Source organism: Cnephaeus nilssonii (genome assembly GCF_951640355.1).
Source record: "Cnephaeus nilssonii genome assembly, chromosome: 13".
NCBI lineage: Eukaryota > Metazoa > Chordata > Mammalia > Chiroptera > Vespertilionidae > Cnephaeus > Cnephaeus nilssonii.
Window position 1 is genome coordinate 41,647,853 of NC_137084.1, and position 27,715 is coordinate 41,675,567.

At 45.1% G+C, this 27,715-nt stretch overlaps 1 protein-coding gene across 2 annotated transcripts; it reads left to right on the top strand.

The window, feature by feature from the left end:
- The first annotated feature begins 11,522 nt into the window (after positions 1-11,522).
- On the top strand, positions 11,523-18,921 carry LOC307109973 (uncharacterized protein). 2 transcript variants are annotated; one of them, XM_079788972.1, is made up of 3 exons: positions 11,523-11,749; positions 14,387-14,442; positions 16,657-18,921. In XM_079788972.1, the coding sequence occupies exon 3, from the start codon at positions 16,712-16,714 to the stop codon at positions 18,290-18,292; it is 1,581 nt and encodes a 526-aa protein (XP_079645098.1). In that variant the 5' UTR covers positions 11,523-11,749; positions 14,387-14,442; positions 16,657-16,711; the 3' UTR covers positions 18,293-18,921. The 2 variants fall into 2 exon arrangements, with proteins under 2 accessions (XP_079645098.1, XP_079645099.1); XM_079788973.1 differs by lacking the exon at positions 14,387-14,442.
- The last annotated feature ends 8,794 nt before the right edge of the window (positions 18,922-27,715 follow it).

Here is a 27,715-nt window from a genome sequence, read left to right on the forward strand (position 1 = left end):
AAATATTTCCCACATTCGCTGCATTCATAAGGCCTTTGTCTGGTGTGAAGTCTCTGATGCTAATGGAGGCCTTCCATAGTGGTAAGATTTCCCACACTGACTGCACGCATAAGGCTTTTCTCCTCTGATGAGGACGGAGGACTTCGCTAGTTGTTAAAAGATTTCCCACACTGACTGTACTAATAAGGCCTTTCTTCAGTGTGAACTCTCTGATGACGATGCAACTGTTTGTTCACAGCAAACGATTTCCCACATTTACTGCATTCATAAGGCTTTTCTCCAGTGTGAACTGTCTGATGACAACGGAGGCCACTCCTACGGGTAAAAGATTTCCCACACTGACTGCATTCATGTTTTTCTCCAGTGTGAAGTCTCTGATGATAATGGAGGCCTTTAATAGTGGAAAAAGATTTCTCACACTCACTGCATTCATGTTTTTCTCCAGTATGACATTTCTGATGATAAGTCAGGAGACCTTTCCTGACAAAAGATTTCCCACATTCACTGCACTTATAAGGCCTTTCTCCAGTGTGAAGTCTCTGATGATGAAGGAAGCTACTCCTAAACGTAAAAGATTTCCCGCACTGAGTGCACTCATAAGGTCTTTCTCCAGTGTGAAGTCTCTGATGAAAACGGAGGCTACTACTACTGGTAAAAGATTTCCCACACTGACTGCATTCATAAGACCTTTCTCCAGTGTGAACTCTCTGATGATGAAGGAAGCTACTCCTAAACGTAAAAGATTTCCCGCACTGAGTGCACTCATAAGGTCTTTCTCCAGTGTGAAGTCTCTGATGATAACGGAGGCTACTACTACCGGTAAAAGATTTACCACATTCACTGCACTTATAAGGCCTTTCTCCAGTGTGAAGTCTCTGATGATAACGAAGGTTATGACTACTGGTAAAAGATTTCCCACACTGACTGCACTCATAAGACCTTTCTCCAGTGTGAAGTCTCTGATGATAACGCAGATTTCTCCTATCGGTAAAAGATTTCCCACACTGAGTGCACTCATAAGGTCTTTCTCCAGTGTGAAGTCTCTGATGATAACGGAGGCCTTCATGAGTGGTAAGTGATTTCCCACACTGACTGCACTCATAAGACCTTTCGCCAGTGTGAAGTCTCTGATGACGAAGGAAGCTATTTCTAAACGTAAAAGATTTCCCACACTCATCACATTCATATGGCTTTTCTCCAGTGTGAATTCTCTGGTGTTGAACGAGGCTTGAAGTTTGACTAAAGGATTTCCCACACTCATCACATTTATATGGCTTTTCTCCAGTGTGAACTCTCTGATGTTGCACAAGGTGTCCCCTTTGGCTAAATAATTTCCCACATTCGCCACACTCATGACTCTTTTCTTTAGAATGAACTCGCTGGTGTTGAATAAGTATGGAGAGTTGTTTATAGCATTTCCCACATTCACTGCACTCGTATGGACTTTCTCCTGTGTGCAATTTTTGATGATAACGGAGGTCAGAGATTTTTGTAAAAGATTTCTCACATTCCAGGCACACAAAACACTGTATTTCATTACGGACACTATGATCCTGAGTAAGCGTCCGGTTGCAGTCAATGGCTTTCTTGCTGAAATAAAACTGCTTTGCACATGCCCCACACCTCAACAGTTTCAGGCTGTGTTGTGTTCCCTGCTGCTCAACCAAGTGGAAAATGTCTCTCAGGACTGCCCCACAACTCTCACAGGGATGACTCTTCTGGGAGGACCAAGCTATATTGGGGTTCTTTGCATGTGACACTCTTACAGAAACATGCTGTTCAGTAGGTGCCTCCACATCCTCTGCTCCACAGCAGCAACCTAGAGAGGATATGAGTTCAAAGTTCTCCAGCATCACTTCCAGGAACAGGTGTCTCTGAGCCTCATCAAGGAGGCACCATTCCTTCTTAGAGAAGTGCACAGCAATATCCTCAAAGGTCACACCAACCTCGGCTGGTGGCCTCTGTGGGTTGAACGGGGTAAGGGTGGCAGTTGAGGAGGCAGCCAGGGACACAGTCGTCCATGTCCGAGGCAAAGAACTGATCACCTGGGATGCTGGTTGGAGGGGACCAGGACTCTTGTGCCTTCTCATTCTGGCATCTCCACCAAGACTCGGTGCTCAGGATGCTCTGACCCACTTAGGTGATCCTGAGAGAAGCGGAAATGCCCATCACAAGGAGAACACTGGAAGTCAACTACTGACTTTATTTATACCTAGGCATACGCCCTTGACTGGAATCAAACCTGGGAACCTTCAGTCCACAGGCCAACGCTCTTCCAATGAGCCATACTAGATAGGGCCAACTGTTGACTTTAAAAACGGCAAACAACTCCACTGCAAAGCTTTGTATAAGAACCTCAAAAGAATTTGTATGGGCAAGTGTAGCTTAAAAAGAGTCCGTTTACCCTTGTCCTAAAGTACACTTGTTGCCTGGGTTTTCAAGTAATTTGGATGAGATAAACAAACTCATGAGTTTGGTCACAGAAATATAAGAGTTTCTACTCTTTTCAGATGAAAAGGTGTCTGGAGAAGATGGACCTTCTCACAGTAGTAATTACAGAGAGATATAAAATAACTTTGAGAGAAACATATATTTTTCTAGGATAAAAATTTTTTAAATGGATAAAAAGAAGCAGTAACAAAAAAGACATTCATAACATTAAAAAAAAATACTAACTATAAGGGAAAACCATCTCAGTGAAAATGAAAATTAAATACGTCATGTTTAGCTAAAAGTAAAAAATCTGAAATTGATGAGGAGTTCAACAGTGGCCAGATTTGGCCGATCTCAGGAAGGCCCATGGAGCCACATGTCACCACTTCCTCTAGCTCTTAGTGCCACATCTGTCAGCTGTCAGGGCACTGGCTCACGCTAACAATACTTCCCCAAGTCTCAGCAACAGATGAAGAGGAACAGTTACCGTGGCACTGGAGATAATTTTGTGACGACACAAAGTCCTGTCCTACCTAGAGAATATAAGGCTCTGAGAGAATTCTTGCTCTAGATGTTCCCCATCTGCAGAGCAGAGAGGCCTATATGAAGCAGTCACTTAATTGAAGGGGTTGTTTCCTCAGGTACCTTCCCACATTTATAGTCAACAGCCTCCTTCTAAATGTAGACTTACTGTCTGTTCAAAATGATAGTGCTTAATATGGAAAGTGAAACTCTGGAAATTTAATTTAAAAAAAAAAATACTAATGGATCGGTACACTGGTACACCCATTGGCACACCATCACTATGAAGCGGGGCAAGAACTTCACATGTGCACTAGCTCAGACGACAAACTCCACCATTAAGAGGAGAACCAACTCAACCCAGTTTTCCTTGGGCTGCTCTGTAATGCTAGTCTGCCTCCTGGGAATCCTCTCAGTCCTGGGAAATCTCGGACAACTGCCATTGGAGCTGCACAGGTCTCAGTGAGGCCCAGGGAAAGTAACTGGATAAACTGCAGAAAAAAAAAAATAGCTCAGGCAGTAACTTGGTTCTCCTGGCTCCAGGGGCTGGTAATTTCCATTAAACTAAGTGGTGACATCACAGAAGTCTGAGAATGATGAGGAGAGCCCAGCTGGAGAGAACCGGGCTTCAGGCAGGGAAATTGAGACCTCAGCAAGCCCAGGTTGTAATTTTCTCAGGAGGGAGGTCATCCTGACAGGTGGGAGGGAGCAGAGGCCACTGTTACATATTCCTCTACTCAGGCCTGGACATATTTCTGAGGCTAAAATCTGGACTATGGACTAGAACTCACCTGAGGAGTGTCTCATGGATCTTCTTGGAGAAGAAGAGCAGCTGGAGCTCAGGTAGCTTGGAGGAAGCACAGAGAAAAATATTAACCTGAATACTTCTTCCAAATTAGATTTATTGTTATGAAAAAATAATAGTGCTTAATATAAAAATTAAAACTCTGGAACTATAATTTCGAAAAAATATTAAGTGGATCATGTACACTGGTACACTCATTGGCACATCCACTGTTTCACAAATTACTCATTTTGGGCCTCAAAGAACTAGGAAAATGTTTTTATTGCATGAAAAATGTTTCTTTCTTTTTCCTCTTACTCACTGCAGAAATTTCAACTGTATACTCACTCTGTGACACCTTTTTAAAAATTTTATACTAGTGGCCTGGTGCACGCAATTCATGCACATTCAAAAGGCATTAATTAGAGGAAATACTTTAATATTGCTATTTGCCCGTTTTCTATAATAGAGGTGTCCAAAATAAAAAGAAAGTAGTAAAATTTGTATGAAAATCTTCCTCCTGTCAGAGTCTGGGGTGTGCCATGGGACCCCGAATAAAGTCCCCACCCATCTGCGTGCTCCTCAAAATTGTGCAAGACCCAGAACCGGCCGGACCCACTCCTGTCAAGCCTGACCAGGCGGGGGCACAGCCTCAGGTCCCCTGGTCTAGTGTCAGGTCCCCCCCGTCAAGCCCCGCCAGGTGGGGGGGGCGTGACCTGAGGTTCCCCGGCCTGGTGCCAGGGCTAGGGTGAGTGGCATGAGGTCCCTAATAAAGTCCCGCCAGGCGAGGTACCCAGCCTCAGTTCCCCCACCAAGCCCTCCCGCCGGATGGCTGGAGTAGTCGTAGGTTTCTGCTGATTGCTCATTAAGCCTCATTACTGGAAATCAGCCTCTGCTTGCGTGCAGCCATCTTATGTTACAAAAACCCCTGCCTCTGCTGTGGGCACCTCCATCTTTGTGTTAGTTAATTTGCATATTCCCTCTTTATTAAATAGGATATTTCTATTGATTTCAGAGAGGAAGAGAGAGGGAGGGAGAGAGAGAAAGATTCTCATGATGAGAGAATCTTTGATCTGCTGCCTTTTGCACGCCCCACATTGAGGATTGAGCCTGCAAACCAGGCATGTGCCCTGACTCAGAATCAATCTGTGACCTCCTGGTTCATAGGTCAATGCTCAACCTCTGAGCCACACTGAATGGGCTGCACAACTGTTTAGCCTTGAAAGTGTTCCTTTCAGCCTAGGGGCTGGGAATCTTGCTCTGGGCATGTACAGCTTAGGAACTGACAAACACCTCAAGTGGAAACTGCACATTGAATTTTGGGCTCATTTCTCTAAGGTTCCCGCTTCCATTTCAAATCTCAGACTCCATGGTATCTCTGATCTCCAACTTCCTTCTTCCCAGCCAACTGAAATGCCACAAGCCCTGGCGACATCTTTCAGCTTGGTCTCTGTTCCCTGCTCTGTGAGTTAGTAAATGTTCTGGGGGGAAAGCACAGGTAAATGTGGGGCTTGCCTAGGTGCTCCCACATTCTCTGCAGCAATTTCCTTCAAGTTCTGTCTGACTTGATTTTTCTCTAATACCTTCAGTTGCTCTGAGTCTTTTATTCAGCTTTTCTACGATATAAGCTGCACTGTCACCCTCCGATGTGGAGGTTGCATGCATTCCATGCTCATCCAAAATGTCCTAAAGCTCCAAGGTACTGACTGGTTTAGGTTTCATTCACTCCAGGTTTCTGAATGTTCTCTCACCCCTTCCTTACATGTTGGGGAGCACAAGAGACTTGGTTGGAAAGTTTGTAAGGAGGACATTTAGATAAAAGGGAAGTGAGTGGAAGGAGCCTGCCCTGTTTACGGAATTCCAACTTAGGGGAGTGTCGATGGTGGCACCTCTAATTATTTCTTGACCTTTCCAAACAAGTTTGTGCTCATGCAGACCCCCGGGTGTTTACTGGAATCGTTATGCTTAATCCCTGGATGCCCTTGCCTAGAGGACAGTGTAAACACATGTGTCCCCCCAAGGATCTAAACTAATCTAACATATAAAAGCCAAGAGTTTGTTTGGTTTAATTACTTTCCTTTTGAAATTCCAAGGGACTAATTCATTATTTTGGAAGCTGGCAAGGGGAGGACACTAAGCATACCTCTCCTCTGTAACCTGTGTTCCCACTGCCAAATCTAAAACTTTTAGGGCTTCAGTAAAAGTGGGACAGGATGTACCTACAAACCGCTCTTGGCCAAATCCAATGCCCTCATTTGGTTCTTAGGGTCCTCATGGCGTCTCGGTGGCTTTAACCCAGGGGAACACTCCGCTCTTGGGGAGACTTTCCTCCCTTGGTCTTCAGAACACTTTCCCTTCTGTCCTTCCCTTCACTCTCCATCTCTCTGCCTCCCTGCCCATCGTTGCCCAGTGCCCGTCCGCGGGGCCGCCTCCCTCTGCCCCGCCAGACTCACCTGCCACACTTCACCTGTGCGTTTCCCTTTGTGTCCCGCAGGGAGCGGCCGCCGGCGCTCCGCAGGCTCTCCGGGCCCGGCTCCGCGGGGGACGGGTGGGGGGACGGGTCCAGCCCTGAACTTCTGAGGAGTCCGCGGCCGCCTCTCAGACACTGAAAAGCGGACGGGGAGGGCCAGGGCGCACCAACTCCGCCGGGCGGGCGCGCACCTCCATTCCCTGGGAGCGGACACGTGGTAACCGGAAGCTCCGTCCTGGAGACCCGCCCTCGTGGGCGGGGCTACCTGGTCCCGCCCCGTCACAGGCAGAGCCAGCCCCGCAGTCCGGGCTGACTTAGGCGCTCAGCCGGAACCGGGGTGCTGGTGAGAGGGGACGGAAGCCCCGTGGTGGGATCAGGTCCTCTGGGCGGTGCTACCCCGTCCTGCCCGGTTAGAGGCCCAGCCCCGAGCCCTGGTGCGTTCAGCGAGCGCTGGTGGTCTGGGTGCTGTTGTTAGAAATGCTCTTAAAAGGGGCCACGGGAACTGGAAACCGCTGGGCAAGGCAAAGTTACTTCTCCAAAAGCGTGCAAGGCCGACAGGAAAGGGAGCGGGCAAAGCACAGCCAAGGGGAAGGCCGGTCTCTGTGGCTCTGACCCGTGGCTACACTCTGCTCCGATTGGTTTAGGGCGTGGTTTCACCATCTGGCGCGAATGGTAATTCCAGCGGCGCCCGAGGGGTGGGGTTGGTACTTCAGGTCCCACTGAAAACCGGGAACTGGGGCTTAGCTAAGTACAAGGAAGGGAAACCGCAACAACAGAGTTGATCCAAGGCTAAATAAGAAGGAAATAAAGTTAGTATCTAAACTATTATTATTTTGAGAGAAAAGACCCTTTGATTCGTACATTGTCACTGCATCTGGTGGCTCAACTCCTCCTACCCCTGCGGGTCCTCAGTGTGGGTCCCACTCATGGCGTCCCAGGAACAAGGAAAGAAACCTTTCCCAGGCCACCCTTCAATGAAACAGACAGTGTGTGTATCTTTGAGGGGGACTAGCTTGGTTAGGGCTTAGGTATAGAAATAGGTACATCTGTTCCATGCACTTCAAGGGAGTTTTAAAATGAGACTGCAAGACATGATTTTGGAATATTGTATGTTTTAAAAATTTGTCCATTTAATAAGGTTCTACAATTTCTTGACATATAGTTGTTCATATATTTTTATACACTCCTTCGTATTCTGTGATGCCAGTCGTTATTGCTCCTCTTTCATTTCTGATTTTATCTATATGCGTCCTCTCTATTATTTTTGATGAATCTGGTTGAAGGTTCATCAATGTTGGCACATGCAAAAGAAACGAAACTAGACCACAAACTTACACCATACACGTGAGTACACTCAAAATGGATAAAAGCCTTAATGTAAGTCACAAAACCATAAAAATCCTAGAAGAAAACAGAGGCAGTAAAATCTCAGACATCTCTGGTAGCAATATTTTTGCCAATATATCTCCTAGGGCAAGGGAAACAAAGAAAAAAAATAAACAAATGGGACGACATCAAACTAAAAAGTTTTTGCACAGCAAAAGAAATCATCAACAAAATGGTATGGGAGAACATATGTGCCAATGATACATCTGATAAGGAGTTAATTTCCAAAATATATTAAGAACTTATACAATTCAACACCAGGACGACAGACAATCCAATGAAAAATTTGACAAAGGACTTGTACAGACACTTCTCCAAAGAGGAAATACAGATGGCTAATAGACATATGAGAAGATGCTCAACATCACTAATCATCAGAGAGATGCAATTTAAAACCACAATAAGATATCACCTCACACTTGCCAGAATGGCTATCATCAAAAAATCAACAAACAAGTGTTGGTGAGGATGTGGAGAAAAGGGAACCCTTGTGCATTGTTAGGGGGAATGCAGACTAGTGCTGAGGAGGCTAAAAGGGGTAATTCCAATGTAACCCTCATATTTGGAGGCTAGTGAGCTGAATCCAAGTCAGCAAGCTCAGTGTACATTCCTGATAACCTATAATTAAGTCTCTCTCTCCTTCCCAGATACTAGTCTTGAAGAACCTGTTACTATGAACATTGAACTGCCCTGGAGGGAGGGTTATTAACGCTAGTACCAGGCCAGACCATCAGATATGGCCTGGAGACCCCCAACACCTGGGGGCCTTCTTGCAAGTCCCGCGAAAAGGACCGAAAGCATGATCCATGTTTGTGGGACAAAGATCACAGGTAGAGAGATATAAGGGTGGCCCCATGCATGTTCCTTCACTCAGATTTGGAAAGCTGTTCCCTGAGTCCACTGGCGTATTAAACAGTGTCCCTCCTACTTCCTCAGAAGCGTCCTTGGTCTTCCTGATCTTCTGCAACAGCGCAGCCACTGTAGAAAACAGTTATGGAGTTTCCTAAAAAATTAAAAATAGAACTGCCTTTTGACCCAGTGATCCCCCTTCTGGGAATATATCCTAAGAAGCCCAAAACACCAATTCAAAATAATATATCCACCCCTATGTTTATTGCAGCATTATTTATAATAGCCAACGTATGGAAACAGTCCAAGTACCCATTAGCAGATGAGTGTTACATTTACACAATGGAATTTTTTAAAAATATATTTTATTGATTTTTTTTACAGAGAGGAAGAGAGAGGGATAGAGAGTTAGAAACATCGATCAGCTGCCTCTTGCACACCCCCTACTGGGGATGTGCCCACAACCAAGGTACATGCCCTTGACAGGAATCGAACCTGGGACCCTTGAGTCCTCAGGCCGACGCTCTATCCACTGAGCCAAACCGGTTTCAGCTACACAATGGAATATTATTTGGCAATAAAAAAAAGGAAATCTTACCTTTTGTGACAGCTAGAATAGACCTGGATATTACTATGCTAAGTGAAATAAATCAGTCAAAGAAAGACAAATACCATGAGATCTCACGCACATGTGCAAGCTTTTGGTTTTTTGTTAATCCTCACTCAAGGATATCTCTCCACTGATTTTATTTTATTTTTTTTAAATACCTTTATTGATTAAGGTATCACATATTTGTCATCAACCCCCTCCCCCCGTTCCCTTCCCAAACCCCCCCACACTCATGCCCCCCTCCCCCTGTTGTTCGTGATCACTGGTTAGGCTCATATCCAAGCACACAAGTCCTTTGGTTGATCTATCTCCCTTGTCCCCACCCTCCCCTACCATCCCTCTGAGGTCTGACAGTCTGATCAATGCTGTTCTTGTTCTTCAGTCTATGTTGTTCATCTTTTCCCCTAGATGAGTGAGCTCATGCTCTCCACTGATTTTAAGAGAGAGTGGAAGGGGGTGGAGATGGGAAGAAACATCAATATGAAAGAGACACATCCATTGGCTGCCTCCCACATGCACCCCAACATGCCCTTGAGTGGAACTGAACCCAGGATCCTTTAGTCCACATGCCAATGCTCTATCCACTGAGCTAAACCACCTAGGGCATAAGTGGAATCTAATGAATAAAAGAAAAATAGAGGCATGGATACATGCAACAGACTAACTTCTGTCAGGGGGAGAGGAGGAGGAGCCAGATGAAAGAAGGTGACAGGATTATCCAAAAAATATATACCTAGAGGGAAAGGAGGATAAGGTGAGGTGGAGGTGGGCAAGGGGTGGTAGAAATGGCAATGGAAAGAGACTTTGCTTCTGAAATTTGGCAAACAATGCAGTTTACAGATTAGGGGGCGGGAGTGGGCGGGGGGAGGGAGGGAAGTGACCACATGCTAATCTGACAAGCTCAGGAAAAGCCTGCATGGCAGTCTTGCAAATTCAAAGACCTAAAGTAACCACAAAGGACAGTCTGAAATTAAAACCTCAACTAAAAGCATTTATGTTGGGTAATCACATCCTAGGCTGGTATCTTCCTTGGCAAGGTCAATCTTTACCTTAACAGAGTCTATTGTTTATTTACATCTATATAACAGATCATTGAAATATCAGGTAACTTGTAACTTCCCTTTGTTCTGGACCCCTCACAGGGCACAACCAAATGCCCTGGGCCCCAGGACAGATATCACAAATTCCTTCACTGTTATTGTAATCGTGTTAACTGTTGACTGTTAACTATCCTGCACCCACCTAAGTAAAAGGAGTATGTGTATATCTTACTTTTTATCCAATCCCAGAGGTTTCCCCTTCCCACTTTGCTTTCTCCCGCCTCCCCATTTGTTTTCAGCTAACCCACTTGTGTCTCCTGCCCTTCACTGGGGCATTATCCCAATCTTATAGATTCTGCTTCCCAGCAATTGCGGACAGTTTGGCTCAAAAAAACTCACAAAAATTCTTTAAAGGTTTGAATGTTTTTTACGCTAACAAGATGATGCTTTATTGAGTTGTACACTTGAAACCTGTATGGTTTTGTGAATCAATGTCACTCTAATAAATTAAATTTAAAAATTTTTGAAAAGGAAAAATAATCTCCCTCCTACACTCTCATTTTTAATTAACTCCCTTGAAGTGCATGGAACAGATGTACCTATTTCTGTACCTAAACCCTAACCAAGCTAGTCCCCCTCAAAGATACACATACTGTCTGTTTCATTAAAGGGTGGCCAGGGACTGGTTCCTTTCCTTGTTCCTGGGACGCCATGAGTGGGACCCACACTGAGGACCCGCAGGGGTAGGAGGAGTTGAGCCACCAGATGCAGTGACAATGTACGAATCAAAGGGTCTTTTCTCTCAAAATAATAATAGTTTAGATACTAACTTTATTTCCTTCTTATTTAGCCTTGGATCAACTTTGTTGTTGCGGTTTCCCTTCCTTGTACTTAGCTAAGCCCCAGTTCCCGGTTTTCAGTGGGACCTGAAGTACCAACCCCACCCCTCGGGCGCCGCTGGAATTACCATTCGCGCCAGATGGTGAAACCACGCCCTAAACCAATCGGAGCAGAGTGTAGCCATGGGTCACAGCTACAGAGACCGGCCTTCCCCTTGGCTGTGCTTTGCCCGCTCCCTTTCCTGTCGGCCTTGCACGCTTTTGGAGAAGTAACTTTGCCTTGCCGAGCGGTTTCCAGTTCCCGTGGCCCCTTTTAAGAGCATTTCTAACAACAGCACCCAGACCACCAGCGCTCGCTGAGCGCACCAGGGCTCGGGGCTGGGCCTCTAACCGGGCAGGACGGGGTAGCACCGCCCGGAGGACCTGATCCCACCACGGGGCTTCCGTCCCCTCTCACCAGCACCCCGGTTCCCGCTGAGCGCCTAAGTCAGCCCGGACTGCGGGGCTGGCTCTGCCTGTGACGGGGCGGGACCAGGTAGCCCCGCCCACGAGGGCGGGTCTCCAGGACGGAGCTTCCGGTTACCACGTGTCCGCTCCCAGGGAATGGAGGTGCGCGCCCGCCCGGCGGAGTTGGTGCGCCCTGGCCCTCCCCGTCCGCTTTTCAGTGTCTGAGAGGCGGCCGCGGACTCCTCAGAAGTTCAGGGCTGGACCCGTCCCCCCACCGTCCCCCGCGGAGCCGGGCCCGGAGAGCCTGGGGAGCGCCGGCGGCCGCTCCCTGCGGGACACAAAGGGGAACGCACAGGTGAAGTGTGGCAGGTGAGTCTGGCGGGGCAGAGGGAGGCGGCCCCGCGGACGGGCACTGGGCAACGAGGAGCAGGGAGGCAGAGAGATGGAGAGTGAAGGGAAGGACAGAAGGGAAAGTGTTCTGAAGACCAAGGGAGGAAAGTCTCCCCAAGAGCGGAGTGTTCCCCTGGGTTAAAGCCACCGAGACGCCGTGAGGACCCTAAGAACCAAATGAGGGCATTGGATTTGGCCAAGAGCGGTTTGTAGGTACATCCTGTCCCACTTTTACTGAAGCCCGAAAAGGTTTAGGTTTGGCAGTGGGAACACAGGTTACAGAGGAGAGGTATGCTTAGTGTCCTCCCCTTACCTGCTTCCAAAATAATGAATTAGTCCCTTGGAATTTGAAAAGGTAAGTAATTAAACCAAACTATCTCTTGGCTTTTATATGTTAGATTAGTTTAGATCCTTGGGGGGACACATGTGTTTACACTGTCCTCTAGGCAAGGGCATCCAGGGATTAAGCATAGCGATTCCAGTAAACACCCGGGGGTCTGCATATGCACAGACTTGTTTGGAAAGGTCAAGAAATATTTAGGGGTGCCACCTTCGACACTCCCCTAAGTTGGAATTCCGTAAACAGGGCAGGCTCCTTCCACTCACTTCCCTTTTATCAGAATGTCCTCCTTACAAACTTTCCAACCAAGTCTCTTGTGCTCCCCAACATGTAAGGAAGGGGTGAGAGAACAGTCAGAAACCTGGAGTGAATGAAACCTAAACCAGTCAGTACCTTGGAGCTTTAGGACATTTGTGGATGAGCATGGAGTGCATCCAACCTCCACATCGGAGGGTGACGGTGCAGTTTATATCGTAGAAAAGCTGAATAAAAGACTCAGAGCAACTGAAGGTATTAGAGAAAAATCAAGTCAGACAGAACTTGAAGGAAATTGCTGCAGAGAATGTGGGAGCACCTAGGCAAGCCCCACATTTACCTGTGCTTTCCCCCAGAACATTTACTAACTCACAGAGCAGGGAACAGAGACCAAGCTGAAAGATGTCGCCAGGGCTTGTGGCATTTCAGTTGGCTGGGAAGAAGGAAGTTGGAGTTCAGAGATACCGTGGAGTCTGAGATTTGAAATGGAAGCGGGAACCTTAGAGAAATGAGCCCAAAATTCAATGTGCAGTTTCCACTTTAGGTGTTTGTCAGTTCCTAAGCTGTACATGCCCAGGGCAAGATTCCCAGCCCCTAGGTTGAGAGCAACAGGTGCAAGGCTAAACAGTTGTGTGGCTCAGAGGTTGAGCATTGACCTATGAACCAGGAGGTCACAGGTTGATTCTGAGTCAGAGCACATGCCTAGGTTGCAGGCTCAATCCCCAGTGTGGGGCGTGCAAAAGGCAGCCGATCAATGATTTTCTCAGCATGAGAATCTCTCTCTCTCTCCTTCCCTCTTTCTTCCTCACTGAAATCAGTACAAATATCCTATTTAATAAAGAGGGAATATGCAAATTAACACAAAGATGGAGGTACCCACAGCAGAGGTGGGGTTTTTGTAACACAAGATGGCTGCTCCCAAGCAGAGGCTGAGTTCCAGTAATGAGACTTAATGAGCAATCAGCAGGGACCTGAGGCTGGTTTACCCACCCAGAGGGGGCTTGTTGGGGGAACTGAGGCTGCGTCCCCCGCCTGGCAGGACTTTATCGGGGGACCTCAGGCCACTCACCCTGGCCCTGGTATCAGTCCAGAGAACCTCAGGCCGTGCCCCCACCCCACCCTACCCTGGCACCAGGCCAGAGAACCTCAGGCTCCATCCTCAGTGTGGGGTGTGCAAAATGCAGCCGATCAATAATTCTCTCTCATCATGAGAATCTTTCTGTTTTTCACTCCCTCTCTGAAATCAATTCAAATATCCTAATTAATAAGGAGGGAATATGCAAATTAACCAACACAAACATGGAGGTGCCCACAGCAGAGGCGGGGGTTTCTGTAACACAGGATATCTGCACCCAAGCAGAGGCTGACGTCCAGTAATGAGACTTATCGAGCAGTCAGCAGGGACCTGAAGCTGGGTCCCCGGGCCCTGGCACCAGGCCGGGGAACCTCAGGTCACGTCCCCCCACCTGCAGGGGTGGGACCCGATGGCTCTCAGTCTGGCGTGATTACGAAGAGTGCACAGGTGGGTGGGGACTTGACTCTGGGTCCCAAGGCACATCCCAGACTGTGACAGAAGGAAGATTTTCGTATATATTTTACTAATTTTCTTTCACCTCTGACACTTATTATATTATAGTGAAAGGGCAAATAGCAATATTAAAATATTTGCTTTTATTAATTCCCTTTGAATGTGCATGAATTTCTTGCACCAGGCCACTAGTATAAAATTTAAACAAAGGTGTCACAGAGTGAGTATACAGTTGAAATTTCTGCAGTGAGTAAGAGGAAAAAGAAATCAACATTTTTCATGCAATAAAAACATTTCCCTAGTTCTTTGAGGCCCAAAATGAGAAATTTGTGAAACACTGGATGTGCCAATGAGTGTACCAGTGTACTGATCCATTAATATTTTTTCAAAATTAAATTTCTAGAGTTTTTTATTAAGCACTATTATTTTTGCATACAATAAATCCAATTTGGAAGAAGTATTCAAGTTAATATTTTTCTCTGCTTCCTCCAAGCTACCTGAGCTCCAGCTGCTCTTCTTCCCCAAGAAGATCCATGAAACACTCCTCAGGTGAGTTCTAGTCCATAGTTCAGATTTTAGCCTCAGAAATCTGTCCAGGCCTGAGTGGAGGAATATGTAACAGTGGCCTCTGCTCCCTCCCACCTGTCAGGATGACCTCCCCCGTGAGAAAATCACATCCTGGGCTTGATGAGATCTCAGTTTCCCTGCCTGAAGCTCGGTTCTCTCCAGCTGGGCTCTCCTCATCATTCTCAGATTTCTGTAATGTCACCACTTAGTTTAATGGAAATTACCAGCCCCTGGAGCCAGGAGAACCGAGTTACTGCCTGAACCTACTTTTTTTTCCTGTAGTTTATCCAGTTACTATCCCTGGGCCTCACTGAGACCTGTGCAGCTCCAATGGCAGTTGTCCGCGATTTCCCAGGACTGAGAGGATTCCCGGAAGGCAGACTAGCATGACAGAGCAGCCCAAGGAAAACTGGGTTGAGTCTGTCCCCCTCTTAACAGTGGAGTTTGTCGTCTGAACTCGTACACATGTGAAGTTCTTGCCCTTCCTGTTGAGGATGTGCCAGGGGGTGTACCAGTGTACCGATCCGTTAGTGTTTTTGTCGAACTTAATTTTCCAGAGTTTCACTTTCCATATTAAGCACTATCATTTTGAGCAGACAGTAAGTCTACATTTAGAAGGAGGCTGTTGACAATAAACGTGGGAAGGTACCTGAGGAAACAACCCCTTCAATTAAGTGACTGCTTCATATAGGCCTCTCTGCTCTGCAGATGGGGAACATCTAGAGCAAGAATTCTCTCAGAGCCTTATCTTCTCTAGGTAGGACAGGACTTTGTATCGTCACAAAATTATCTCCAGTGCTATGGTAACTGTTTCTCTCCATCTTGTGCTTAGCCTCGGGGAAGTATTCTTAGCATGTGCCAGTGCTGTCACAGATGACAGATGTGGCACTAAGAGCTAGAGGAAGTGGTGATGTGTGGCTCCATGGAACTTCCGGAGATCTGTCAGTTCTGGCCACTGTTGACCTCCTCATCAATTTCAGATTTTTTACTATTAGCTAAACATGATGTATTTAATTTTCATTTTTACTGAGATGGCTTTCCCTTATAGTTAGTGGGTTTTTGTTTGTTTCTTTGTTTGTTTTAATAAATTGTTATTGTTCAGATTATTCCAATTGTTCCCCTTTTTTCCCCACATAGCTCCCCTCCACCCGGTTCCCACCCAACTATCTGCTCTTACCTCCCCACCACTGTCCTCATGCATAGGTGTACAATTTTTGTCCAGTCTCTTCCTGCACCCTGCACCCCTTCCCCCTCAATAATTGTCAGTCCACTCCATTTCTATGCCCCTGATTCTATTATATTCACCAGTGTATTCTGTTCATCAGATTATTTATTCACTTGATTTTTAGATTCACTTGTTGAAAGATATGTATTTGTTGTTCATAATTTTTATCTTTACCTTTTTCTTTTGTCTGCCTCCCGCTTGATAAAGACAGCCGCGTGCTCAGTTGCCAGCCCTCTCCACGTGCGCTTCTGTACTTCTGCCTTTACTTCTGCAGCTCCTCTCAGTCTCAGTGTGCTTTTCTCTTTCCTTCTGATTGTAGAACTTCAACTCAGCCAACCTTCCTATGGTTCTGGATGATGTTCGTTTTGTCTTTTAGTTGTAGTTTTGAAGTTGTTGTGCGAGGCAGCAGTTCATGTGTTTACCTGTGCCCCCATCTTGGCTTCTTAGTGTTTTTGTTAATGTTATGGATGTCTTTTTTGTTACTACTTCATTTTTATCCATTTAAAAAATTTTTATCCAAAAAAAAATATATGTTTCTCTCAAAGTTATTTTATGTCTCTCTGTAATTACGTCTGTGAATGTCCATCATCTCCAGACACTTTTTCATCTGAAATCAGTAGCAATTCTCTTATATATCTGTGGCCACACACATGAGTTTGTTTATCTCATCCAAATTACTTCAAACCCAGGCAACAAGTGTATTTTAGCACATGGGTATACTCATTCATTTTAAGCTATGCTTGCTCATAAAGATTATATGAGGTTCTTATAGAGAGCTTTGCAGTGCAGTTGTTTGCCTTTTTTAAAGTCAACAGTTGGCCCTAGCTAGTTTGGCTCAGTGGAACAGCGTTGGCCTGTGAACTGAAGGTTCCCAGGTTTGATTCCTGTCAAGGGCATATGCCTAGGTATAAATAAAGTCAATAGTTGACTTCCAGTGTTCTCTTTGTGATGGGCATTTCCTCTTCTCTCAGGATCACCTAAGTGGGTCAGAGCATCCTGAGCACCACGTCTTGGTGGAGATTCAGAATGAGAAGGTGCAAGAGTCCTGGTTCCCACCAACCAGCCTCCCAAGTGACCAGTGCTGCACCTGGGACATGGACCACTGTGACCCTGGCTGCCTCCTCTCCTGCCACCCTCACCCCGTTCATTCCACAGAGGCCAGCAGCTGAGGTTGGTGTGACCTTTGAGGATATTGCTGTGCGCTTCTCTAAGAAGGAATGGTGCCTCCTTGATGAGGCTCAGAGACACCTGTTCCTGGAAGTGATGCTGGAGAACTTTGAACTTATATCCTCTCTAGGTTGCTGCTGTGGAGCAGAGGATGTGGAGGCACCTACTAAACAGCATGTTTCTGTGACAGTGTCAGAGGCAAAGAACCTCAATGTAGCTTTGTCCTCTAAGAAGAGTCATCCCTGTGAGAGTTGTGGGCCAGTCCTGAGAGAAATTTTCCACTTGTTTGAGCAGCAAAGAACTCAACACAGCCTGAAACTGTTGAAGTGTGGGGCATGTGCAAAGCAGTTTTATTTAAGCGAGAAAGCCATTAGTTGCAACCAGATGCTTGCTCACAATCATAGTGTCCGTAATGGAATACAGTGTCTGGTGTGCCGTGAATGTAAGAAATCTTTTACAAAAATCTCTGATCTCCATCATCATCAGAAATTACACACTGGAGAAAGGCCATATGAGTGCAGTGAATGTGGGATGTGCTATAAAAAACACTCCTCACTCATTCAACACCAGCGAGTTCATTCTATAGAAAAGCGTTATGAGTGTTTTGAATGTGGGAGATTCTTTAGCCAAAGGGGATTCCTTGTGCAACACCAGAGACTTCACACTGGAGAAAAGCCATATAAATGTGATGAGTGTGGGAAATCCTTTAGTCAAAGTTCTAGCCTCGTCCAACACCAGAGAGTTCACACTGTAGAAAAGCCATTTGAGTGTGTTGAATGTGGGAAATACTTTGCCAGAATCTCTGGCCTTTATTGTCATCAGAGACTTCACACTGGAGAAAGGCATTATAAGTTCAGTCAGTGTGGGAAATCTTTTACCACTAGTGGTGGCCTTTGTCGCCATCAGAGACTTCACACTGGAGAAAAATATGAATGCACTCATTGTGGGAAATCTTTTACCACTAGCAGAGGCCTCCTTTATCATCAGAGACTTCACACTGGAGAAAGGCCTTATGAGTGCACTCATTGTGGGAAATCTTTTACCACTAGCAAAAGCCTTCGTCACCATCAAAGAATTCACACTGGAGAAAGGCCTTATGAGTGCAGTCACTGTGGGAATTCTTTTACCACTAGTGGAGGCCTCCGTGAGCATCAAAGAATTCACACTGGAGAAAGGCCTTATGAGTGCAGTCAGTGTGGGAAATCTTTTACCACTAGTGGTGGCCTTTGTCGCCATCAGAGACTTCACACTGGAGAAAAACATGAATGCACTCATTGTGGGAAATCTTTTACCACTAGCGGAGGCCTCCTTTATCATCAGAGACTTCACACTGGAGAAAGACCTTATGAATGCAGCCAATGTGGGAAATCGTTTACCATGAACAAACACTTGCATCGTCATCAGAGAGTTCACACGAGAAAGGCCTCAGGATTGCAGTGAATGAGGGAAATATTTTCCCAGCAACAGTCACTTTCATTGTAATCATAGTGTTCGCAGGGTGTGCCCATACTTTTGAAAGGAATCACTTTCAAAGATCTTGCAAAGGGCATGTGTCCTAATGTCTGCAATTCCATAGGTGATGGTCACTTGGGTGTAGGACACTGATTTAGGGGAAAGCATAATTGCTACAGAATCACTGGCCTAATAGGGATTGTGCATAATTCTTAAAATGGAGATAGGTTTCATTTATCTTCATCAATAACTCAAAATGCAATGTCTAAGTCAGCGGAGAGGTGAATGTTTAAAGAAATTAGAAAGATGTGACGTAACAAATTGCACATTTTTTTCATTCTTCCAGCAGTATATGACAGATTTAATTCCTCCACATCCTAGAAAAGATTTGGTATTGTCAGTCATCCTTTATTTAAACTTTTTTGTACCTTTATCATGCTATATCATTGTTCGATTGTATTTTTTCTAAGGGTTTGTGGTGAGCCTTTTTTCAGATGTGCATTTGCTATCTCTGTATTTGGTTAAATGTCTGAGTATATGTTCTGCCAAATCTATGAGTTTTGGCAATTTTCTCTAACAAATGGGCAGTGAAACAACAGAAATGCAGGGTAGAATTTCTCTCAGTTTGCGTCGTTTTTGCTTTGTAGGTTAAGTGTTTTTCATATTGGAAAAAAAATAAAATCAACAATTAACTCAAGATAAGGGTCTTATTTCATTCTTTGGATGTGAGTATCTAGTTTTCCCAGCACTGTTTATTGAAGAGAAGCTATCCTCTCCCTACTGTGTATTATTGGCTCGTTTGTCAGAGAGGAGTTGGCAGTATAAGCAGGGGGCTAGAGGACTACTTGGAAATAGGTCATTCTTGGGGACATCACAGTGGGCTGCAGAGGTTATCAAGATGAGGCACTAAGGGGAAGGGAAAAATGAACCAATTGAGACTCATCTGCACAGTCAGTTTAGAGGAAGCACTGCAGTGTGACAAGAGCCCTGAGTTGAAATTTGCACTAACTAGATGACCTTTCAAAGAATAGGAGCTCCTTTTTTTTTTTTTTTTAAATATATTTTACTAGGCATTATTACTTCTGGTGGCGGGCTTCCCTCCCACCCCCCCACTTCTCCCGCTGCGGCGGGCGGGGCGAGGTGCCTCCCGCCCGTCCCGCCCACCCAACCCAGCTCACCTCGCCCCGCACTCCCGACCCTCTGCGCCCGCTGACGCAGCTGCCTCTGTGGCCGTGCACTGCCGCCGCCTCTGATCACCCCAACCCGCCGCGCACGCTTCCGCCGCCTCCTCAGCCCCGCGCGCTGCTGCTGCGCGCCCCACCTGCCCACCCGCCTCGTCACGCCCCACCCGCAGCCACCACTGCCTCCAAAGCCACCGTGGCCTTGCACACCGCCCGCCATGCCCCACCTGCCGCCTCCACTGCGCGCCCCGCCCACCGCAGCCGCATTGCCGCCGCTCACACTGCCCGCCACCGCCTCAGAGGCCACCATAGCCGCGTGCTCCACAGCTGTGCCACCGCCCACCCGCGCAGCCGCCATGCTTTCTGCTTTCTTCACTCCTCCCTCCCTCAGCATATGCAAATTAACCGCCATCTTGTTCGCTCTGATTGGCTGTGGGCATAGTGAAGGTACGGTCAATTTGCATATTACTGTTTTATTAGATAGGATTGATTTTTTACAGAGAGGGATAGAGAGTTAGAAACATCGATGAGAGAGAAACATCGATCAGCTGCCTCCTGCACACTCCCCACTGGGTATGTGCCTGCAACCAAGGTACATGCCCTTGACCGGAATCAAACCTGGGACCCTTGAGTCCGCAGGCCGACGCTCTATCCACTGAGCCAAACGGTTTCGGCCAAAGAATAGGAGCTCCTTTCACCATGAGATAGTTTCTAAGAAATAAAGTTTGTTCAGACTTTTAAATATAGTAAGACAGTGACCTACATAGTTCTCTGTTCCCGCAATATTGCCATGATGTACTAGTTCTGTTATCCCTTTTTTAAAAAATATATTTTATTGATATTTTACAGAGAGGAAGAGAGAGGGATAGAGAGTTAGAAACATCGATGAGAGAGAAACATCGATCAGCTTCCTCTTGCACACCAAGGTACATGCCCTTGACCAGAATCGAACCTGGGACCTTTCAGTCACCAGGCCAACGCTCTATCCACTGAGCAAACCAGTTTCGGCAAAAACAGCAGTTTTTATATAAGATGGATGCTTCATTCCCCACTGGTTTTATGTACATGAGTCAAATCATTGACTCTTAGTCATTGTAGTTATATTTACGCTTGAGGACTATAATCTTAATTTTCTGCCTAATAAAGTTAGTGGGCCTGCTTATAAGATAAGGGCCCAGAATGAGGGCCAGAAGTAATCTTTAGAGAATCCGAAGAGTCCTGGACTCTCTTGCCTGGGCTGTCTTAAGCTGGGTGTGATGAAGCCACGTTGGGATTCCGTTGACCTTGATTGCTGTGGAGGTGGTCTTTTCCAGATAGGAGTCAGTCCTTGAATGGCAGATTTCTTTACCCAAACAGAGGCACCAGGGTGGAAGGGATGAACCAGATCAGAAGTTGGTACAGGCAGAGCATCTCAGATGCTTCCTGGGTAAACTGTAAAGCCTGTAAGAACTTGAACAAAGACTGGTTATGGATTTCAGCTTTTCTACATTGGGTAGATCAGGGTCTGGAAGAGTCACTAGAATCTGTAGAGGCCCCACTGGTTTTAGGGCAGCCTCCTGGGCAGCTTCATCTTTGGCCCGGTTCCCTCTTCAGTGGAGAACCCTTACCTTGCTGTAAATGCGTACCTGCTATCAGTATAAATTGTTACTGATTTTTCCTTTGTCTACCAGAGAGCCTGAAACTGGGTGACTCAAGTGTTTGATATCCAGTGCTCTAGTGTGTTCTGGAGTAAAACCTCAACCTCATGTGGGAGAGTTAGGATTAGTTACTGCCCTAGGGTTAACTTACTTGCTTTTTCAATAAGCATAGCTGTGGCTGCTACCGCCCAGAGGCAAGTAGGTCACCCAAATGCAAAGGGGTCAAGTCTTTTGGACAAATAGGCTACCAGCCTTTTCTAGGGGCTAAGACTTTGGGTGAATACCTCTTTGGCTATGCCCCTTGTCTTAAATACATAGAGGTGGAAGACTTAGTTACATCTGGTAGCGCTAGTTGTCCCATCGTCCTTGCTCTGCTCATATCTATCTAACTGCCTAATATATTACCTCAAGGATCCTGGCTCTGAATTCTTTTAGGGAAAATGGATGTTGAATTTCTTCTGTAGCTGCTTCGTGCTGAGGAGGGACGAAGTTTTCCCTCAGAGCCAAGAGATCCTTGCTGTCCGTCACAGGGACGATGAGGTCTGGGCACAGAAGGAGGTGGGCTTGTGACCTAGCAGAGACAAACTGTAGCAAATGATCCAGTGGAAGGGAAAGGAAACATTTGTTTGTTTGTTTGTTTGTTTGTTTGTTTGTTTGTTTGTTTGTTTAATGAGATTTATTCCCTTAACTTCATCTGTCCTTGGGTGTGGTTGGCACAAACTGGATTTTTGCTGTCTCTGAGCAGTGTGATTTGAACTATTTACCCTCTGGTTGGGGAGGAGAAGTGTAAACCATTTATTCTTTTTTTAAAAAAAATATATTTTATTGATTTTTTACAGAGAGGAAGATAGAGGGATAGAAACATCGATGAGAGAGAGTTAGAAACATCGATGAGAGAGAAACATCGATCAGCTGCCTCTTGCACACCCCCTACTGGGGATGTGCCTGCAACCAAGGTACATGCCCTTGACCGGAATCGAACCTGGGACCCTTGAGTCCGCAGGCCGACGCTCTATCCACTGAGCCAAACCGGTTTCGGCGAAACATTTCAGTTTTAATGACCTCTATTGAAATAGAATTTTCCTCCTCAAAATTACCCCTATGTTTATCAAAAGAGCCAGATTAAGACCTATTTACCTATTGTACTTAATTTGGCCTGATTGTTTGCATAAACACAACAAGAATGGTAACTGACTACCTTTGCCGGAATTTCATGATTGAATCTTATTGTGCCCCGTATGGCCAGGAAGCCAAGCCATCCAGCTGCCATCAGGCCTGCCTGTAGTATCTGCTGAGTTAGGTGAATCCCTCACCTGCATCGAATCCACTTGGGCCCACGCCCTAGGTTTTAAGGCCCATCTCTTGTAGCCCTCCTACTCGTCAAAGCCCAGAGCAGTGATGGGCAACCTTTTGAGCTTGGTGTGTCAAACCGCCAAAAAAAACTGAGCATAATGCAGGCAGTGCTCACATGTTTTAGACTCTAACTCCAAGACTCTAGTCGCAACTGTTTCATCCTCAGGCACAGCAAATGTTTCATCCTCTACATGCGGCCGCCTCCGCGGCCGCGTGTCATCAAAAATGGCTACGCGTGTCAGTGCTGACACACGTGTCATAAGTTCACCATCATTGGCCTAGAGTATGTGGAGATCTGCAGGGTCGCAGAGTCGTCCTTATTACTCCCCTTCTATTCTGACCAACTGCCAATGATGGTAGGGCATGGGCCTGACGCTCCAGCGCCAGCCATTTTCAGCTCCCAAGCAGGATACCAGGCTTTTACTTGGCACTCTCATTGGCTTCAAGTCTTCAGAGTCCAGACAGGGATCTTTAAAACATTATACTCCAGTCAAAGTTTCTGGTCAATAAAACTACTATTAGAAACCAGCCTTATTAAATTTATGTAAAGAAATGTATTGCCATGATTTATTAAGCATTGCCAAATTTTAGAGGAATTATATAAGGAGAAAAATATACTGACCTGCTTTAAGATCTTCTGTTTTTTTGTGTGAGTCCTTTCTATGGATTCTGCAGAGTAATATAACTGTCTTTAATTGACAAGGAGAAATTAAAAATGTGTCTATATTCAAGTAGACAATTATAGCTGTCCTTGTAGTAGGGTTCCCCCTACTTCACCTGTCCTTAAAATTTCATATGGTCTCTGGGGGGAGTGACATGCCCTCTGAGAACGGATTAAGGGAGCTTTATTGCTTTACAGGGTCTCACATGTCACAGGACCTCACGGGGTCTGTAATTCCTGTAAAAAAGGGCTGGTACTCACCACTTCCCTCTGTTCCAAACAGGCCTTCCCCAGTTTCCTAAAGTTGAGGTTTGTGCCACCTCTGACATGGGCATGGTCACACAGCCCTGCATGACAGTAACATTGGCACTGTGACCACCTCAGGTAGCCAAATCTTCTGCTACCATATATGACACATGGCAGGGCTATACAAATATCTTAGGGAAGTGACTAAAGTCTATTTTTGACCTTCCCACACAAAGCAAAATTGTCCTTATCTTTCTGGTGTCATGTCCATGAAGTCGCAGGTATCATCTAAATCTATTATACAGTTTTCTGCAGGTCACTGTCAGGGCTGTGCATGGTGGCCAGTTCTTCTTTCTAGCCACAAACACAGCCTGTCTAATTTCCCTGAAATTTATTCTGGCACGGGAGAAAGTTGTTTTGCTGTAAACAGGCAGCTTAACCCCTACATAACTGGGCTTGGACATCGCCCTAGAAAGCCGTAAGTTATGAGTTTAACATGTGGCCTTAGGTCCTTCTAACCCAACAGGGTCTCTGCCATCCCTCAGTCAGCCTCCTCCTCTCTTGGAGAATCTCAAAGTCCTGAAGGCTCCCTGGTCCAGGGAGAGTGCCTTTCCTTTGCCCTTTGACTTTAAGCTGGCATTCTAAAATATCCAGAGTTGTAGTTAGAAACAGCTTTGCATATTGCAAAGCACTTCTATGGCAGTGGCTTGGGGATTAGGCCCCATGTCTCCTGCCAGTCCCCTTAGTGGCAGAGCAGCGACCAGGCCTCTCCCAAGGCAGTGCACTGGAAAGATATCTCAGCCCCTCCTCTTCCAGCAGCAACAGGTACTGCACCCTTTCAGTACATTTGCAAACAGGGAACTTTCACTAGCTCTATCTGCTGCTTTTACAGATCCCGGGCCTGCTGCTCTATTCCTGGGGCTTCAGGATGCTAATAACAGTCACTGGCTTCTGTTTTAACTGCTGCAGCCAGCAAGCCAAAGGCCTAAGTCTTGTATTGCTTGTTGTAAAACACTTATTACTCACTGGGCAGCAGCGGGGCAGCTCTAGTGTCAGGTAAATGTCTGCTGTCCCCCGCTTTTCTCGCTGCTGCGGTTTCTTTCAGGGCCACTGCAGGCAGCTCAGGCATCCAGCCCCCCTCAACCCTTCTTTCATCTGGCTCTTGCGGGCTGAGTCTGCCTAACAACCAGTTTTAAATCACCAGGGCAGATTTACCCCTACGCCAGCAGAGCGGTCTGCAGCCAGTAAAAATAAACAAAAACCAATCTCTCCCAGCTTCATAATTAACTGCTGACACCCCCCTCCCCTTTTCTGCATTAACCATTTACTCTATCCTTAGCAGGGGAAATAAGACAATCCGTCTGAGATCCTGTATAACCATGCTTTTTACATTTAAGGATACTTTTTTATTTCTGTAACTGTTGTTTTTCCTCATAGATTTTTACTCTAAGCCCCTAGACTCCTAGAGGATCTTAAATCCTCACCCTTAACCACTGTTGATTTCTCCAACTACTTGCTCCCCACCCCGTCCCGTCCCCCAGTCCAGTTGCTTGTCTCCCTTTTCTATTGAGTCAGAGGAATACAATTTCTACAGAGGGGAGAAATAGAAACAGTGGGAGTTTCAGAGAAAACTACAGACTACTGCTGTAGCAGCCCTCCCTTTTGAAGGCTGAGGTTCGACCTGTGGGAAAAATGACTATTATCAGCCTGGAAAGATAGCGGATGAGGAAAAGGATGTGTAGGGAGATTTCTTGTGAACTGAAAGCCTGGATGGCCTCCTGAAAGAAAAGATCTTTAATCCAGTTACAGATGCTTTTAGAATCCGGATGAGAGAGGAAAGGAAGGACCAGGTTATGTCCCCTATGAAGATCCTAATAAATAACTGAAAACAAGTCAAACAAACACATGTCTATAAAGTCAAGAGACCACACAAGACACATAACTAGGGTTAACTTGGTCCATAGATAGTTAATAATAACTTCAGCCTTAGTTCCACGTTGGACTGTGATAAATCTCTCTGCCCTGCGCAGCTGTAAGCCCTGCCCCTGGAAATCTCTGACCACCAAAAGAGATAAGAAAGCCGTAAATAAAAGTTCTTTGTTCTTTGAAATATCACAAATTTATACCTTTAAATTAACCTTAGGACTTTACAATTTCAATTTAATATAGCAAATTCACAAATCAGAGCACACTGAAAGCCTTACTTATACAAAATTAGAGAGAAATTTGTATTAGCTAAGTGGGCTGATTCCCTCCCACTATGATAGAGAGCAAACATCTCTGAGAAAAATAACTCAGTGGCTCTGCTTAAGATGTTTGCAGACCATCACAGCAGGTTTGCCCTATCTTTAAACAAATTAAACAATAGAAAGAGATAACAAATCTAGAGTCCCACATTTATATACTAGCTAGTCCAAGTTTTTGACTTCTACCAGATAGTTACCCAGAGTTTCCTAATTTGCCTGAGGAAGCCCTATGGCCTCCGGGGAGGTGATCAAGCTCCCCCTTCCACTCACTTGGAGTGGGCTGAACTGACGGGTCCCCTACCTTACAGATTCTGTCGACAGGTCCAGAAGTGTTCATCCACTCTCTCCAGATGTCAGCCGGGTCCTGGGCTGAGGTCCGGGAGTGCCCGGAGTCCCCCGGTTCAATTTGGCTAAATCAGCAGAGCAGCACCTCCCGAAGGCCTATCCGGCTCCCCCGGACCCCAAACCTGGCCCATTCATCAGAGGCCAGAAAGCCAAGCTCAGTTGTTCCCCGGTTCAGGGAACCAACAATGTTACAGAAAACCAAAGAAGAACAAAGCAATACTTAGAGAGATGGAGTTACATTTATTACGCACGGGTCCAGAGGAAAATGTCTCTCAAATTTTGGGTCCCAACATGCAGGAATTTTCCCTATTTATATGTTTTAACCTCCTTTGTCTCCCAAATATGGGCTGTTTCTGGCCCCTTTTGCAAGTTCTTAAAGAGTCTCCATGGTGACAACGCAAGGATCCTGCCCCTTCCCCGCCCACTTGGCATCTGCATATGCAAATTAATCCACCCTATTATTTGGGTTAATTTTTATATTTGCTCCTGATTGGTTGGTGGGTATCACAAAGGTACAGTCAATTAGCATGTTACTCTTTATTTTTTTTTTAGCATGTTACTCTTTTATTAGGTAAAGTAAACTTATTTACATAATGTTCCTTTTTTAATTTTTTTCAATTACACTTTACATTTAATAAAATTTTGTGTAAGTTTCAGGTGTACAGAAAAGTGGTTAGACAAGGATATACTTTACAAAGTCTTCCCCCTCATATTTCCAGTACCCAGCTGATAGCATACAGAGTCATTTGCATAACGTTCTTGATTCTAAAAGAAAATACTTGTTATATAACATTAAGCAAAAAAAAAGGAAAGCATAAAATTCAGTTATGTGAAAATAAGCTTAAATGACAGATATTTTGTAATTACAAAATATTTTGTTAATAGGCAAGACTAGTGGTCATTGAAATGCTTATTTATTTTGTATTTCTGCTGAAACAAACAACAAATATTTTTGAAATATGGACTGTAATTATTCAGATGCTAAATTAAATAGAAGCAAAATTTTACAACAAAATAATATAATTCTTGTTTGATTTTGAAAAACTTCTGAGGAACACAAAGGAAACAAAGAGAAATCAGTTGTCAACATACTATTTAAGGACTCATGTATAACTAAAATTCATGGACAGGCAAAATGAGGAAATGTTTTAATAAACATTATGTTCTTAAACAACTGAAAAATGTGAAATATACTGCATGTTAATAATAATGAAATGGCCCTAGCGGGTTTGGCTCAGCAAATAGAACGATGGCCTGGAGACTAAAGGGACCCAGCTTCCATTCCAAACAAGGGTACATGCCTGGGTTTGATCTCCCCCAGTAGGGGGCCTGCAAGAGGCAGCCAATCAATGCTTCTCTTTCATTGATGTGTCTATCTATCTCTCTTCCTTGGTCTCTGAAATCAATAAAAAATATATGTTCAAAAATAAAAGTAAATAATAATAATAATAATAATGAAATGGTTTAGGTAAATTACAGTTTTTTCATAAACAAGTATATTTTATAGGCAGCTAAAAATACATTAAAAATATAATAAATACTTATGCTATACATATAAATCTATGTAAAAATAGTTTAATACTTTATAAATACAAAAAGATTTTGCATAGATAATATATGTAATCTATGTGAAATATATGTAAAAATTTGAGACATGTAAAAAATTTTTAAAACAAAAGAGAAGATAAATGACACAGAAGTAATAAATGTGACTTCTTTATGCATTTTATTATCTCCAATTT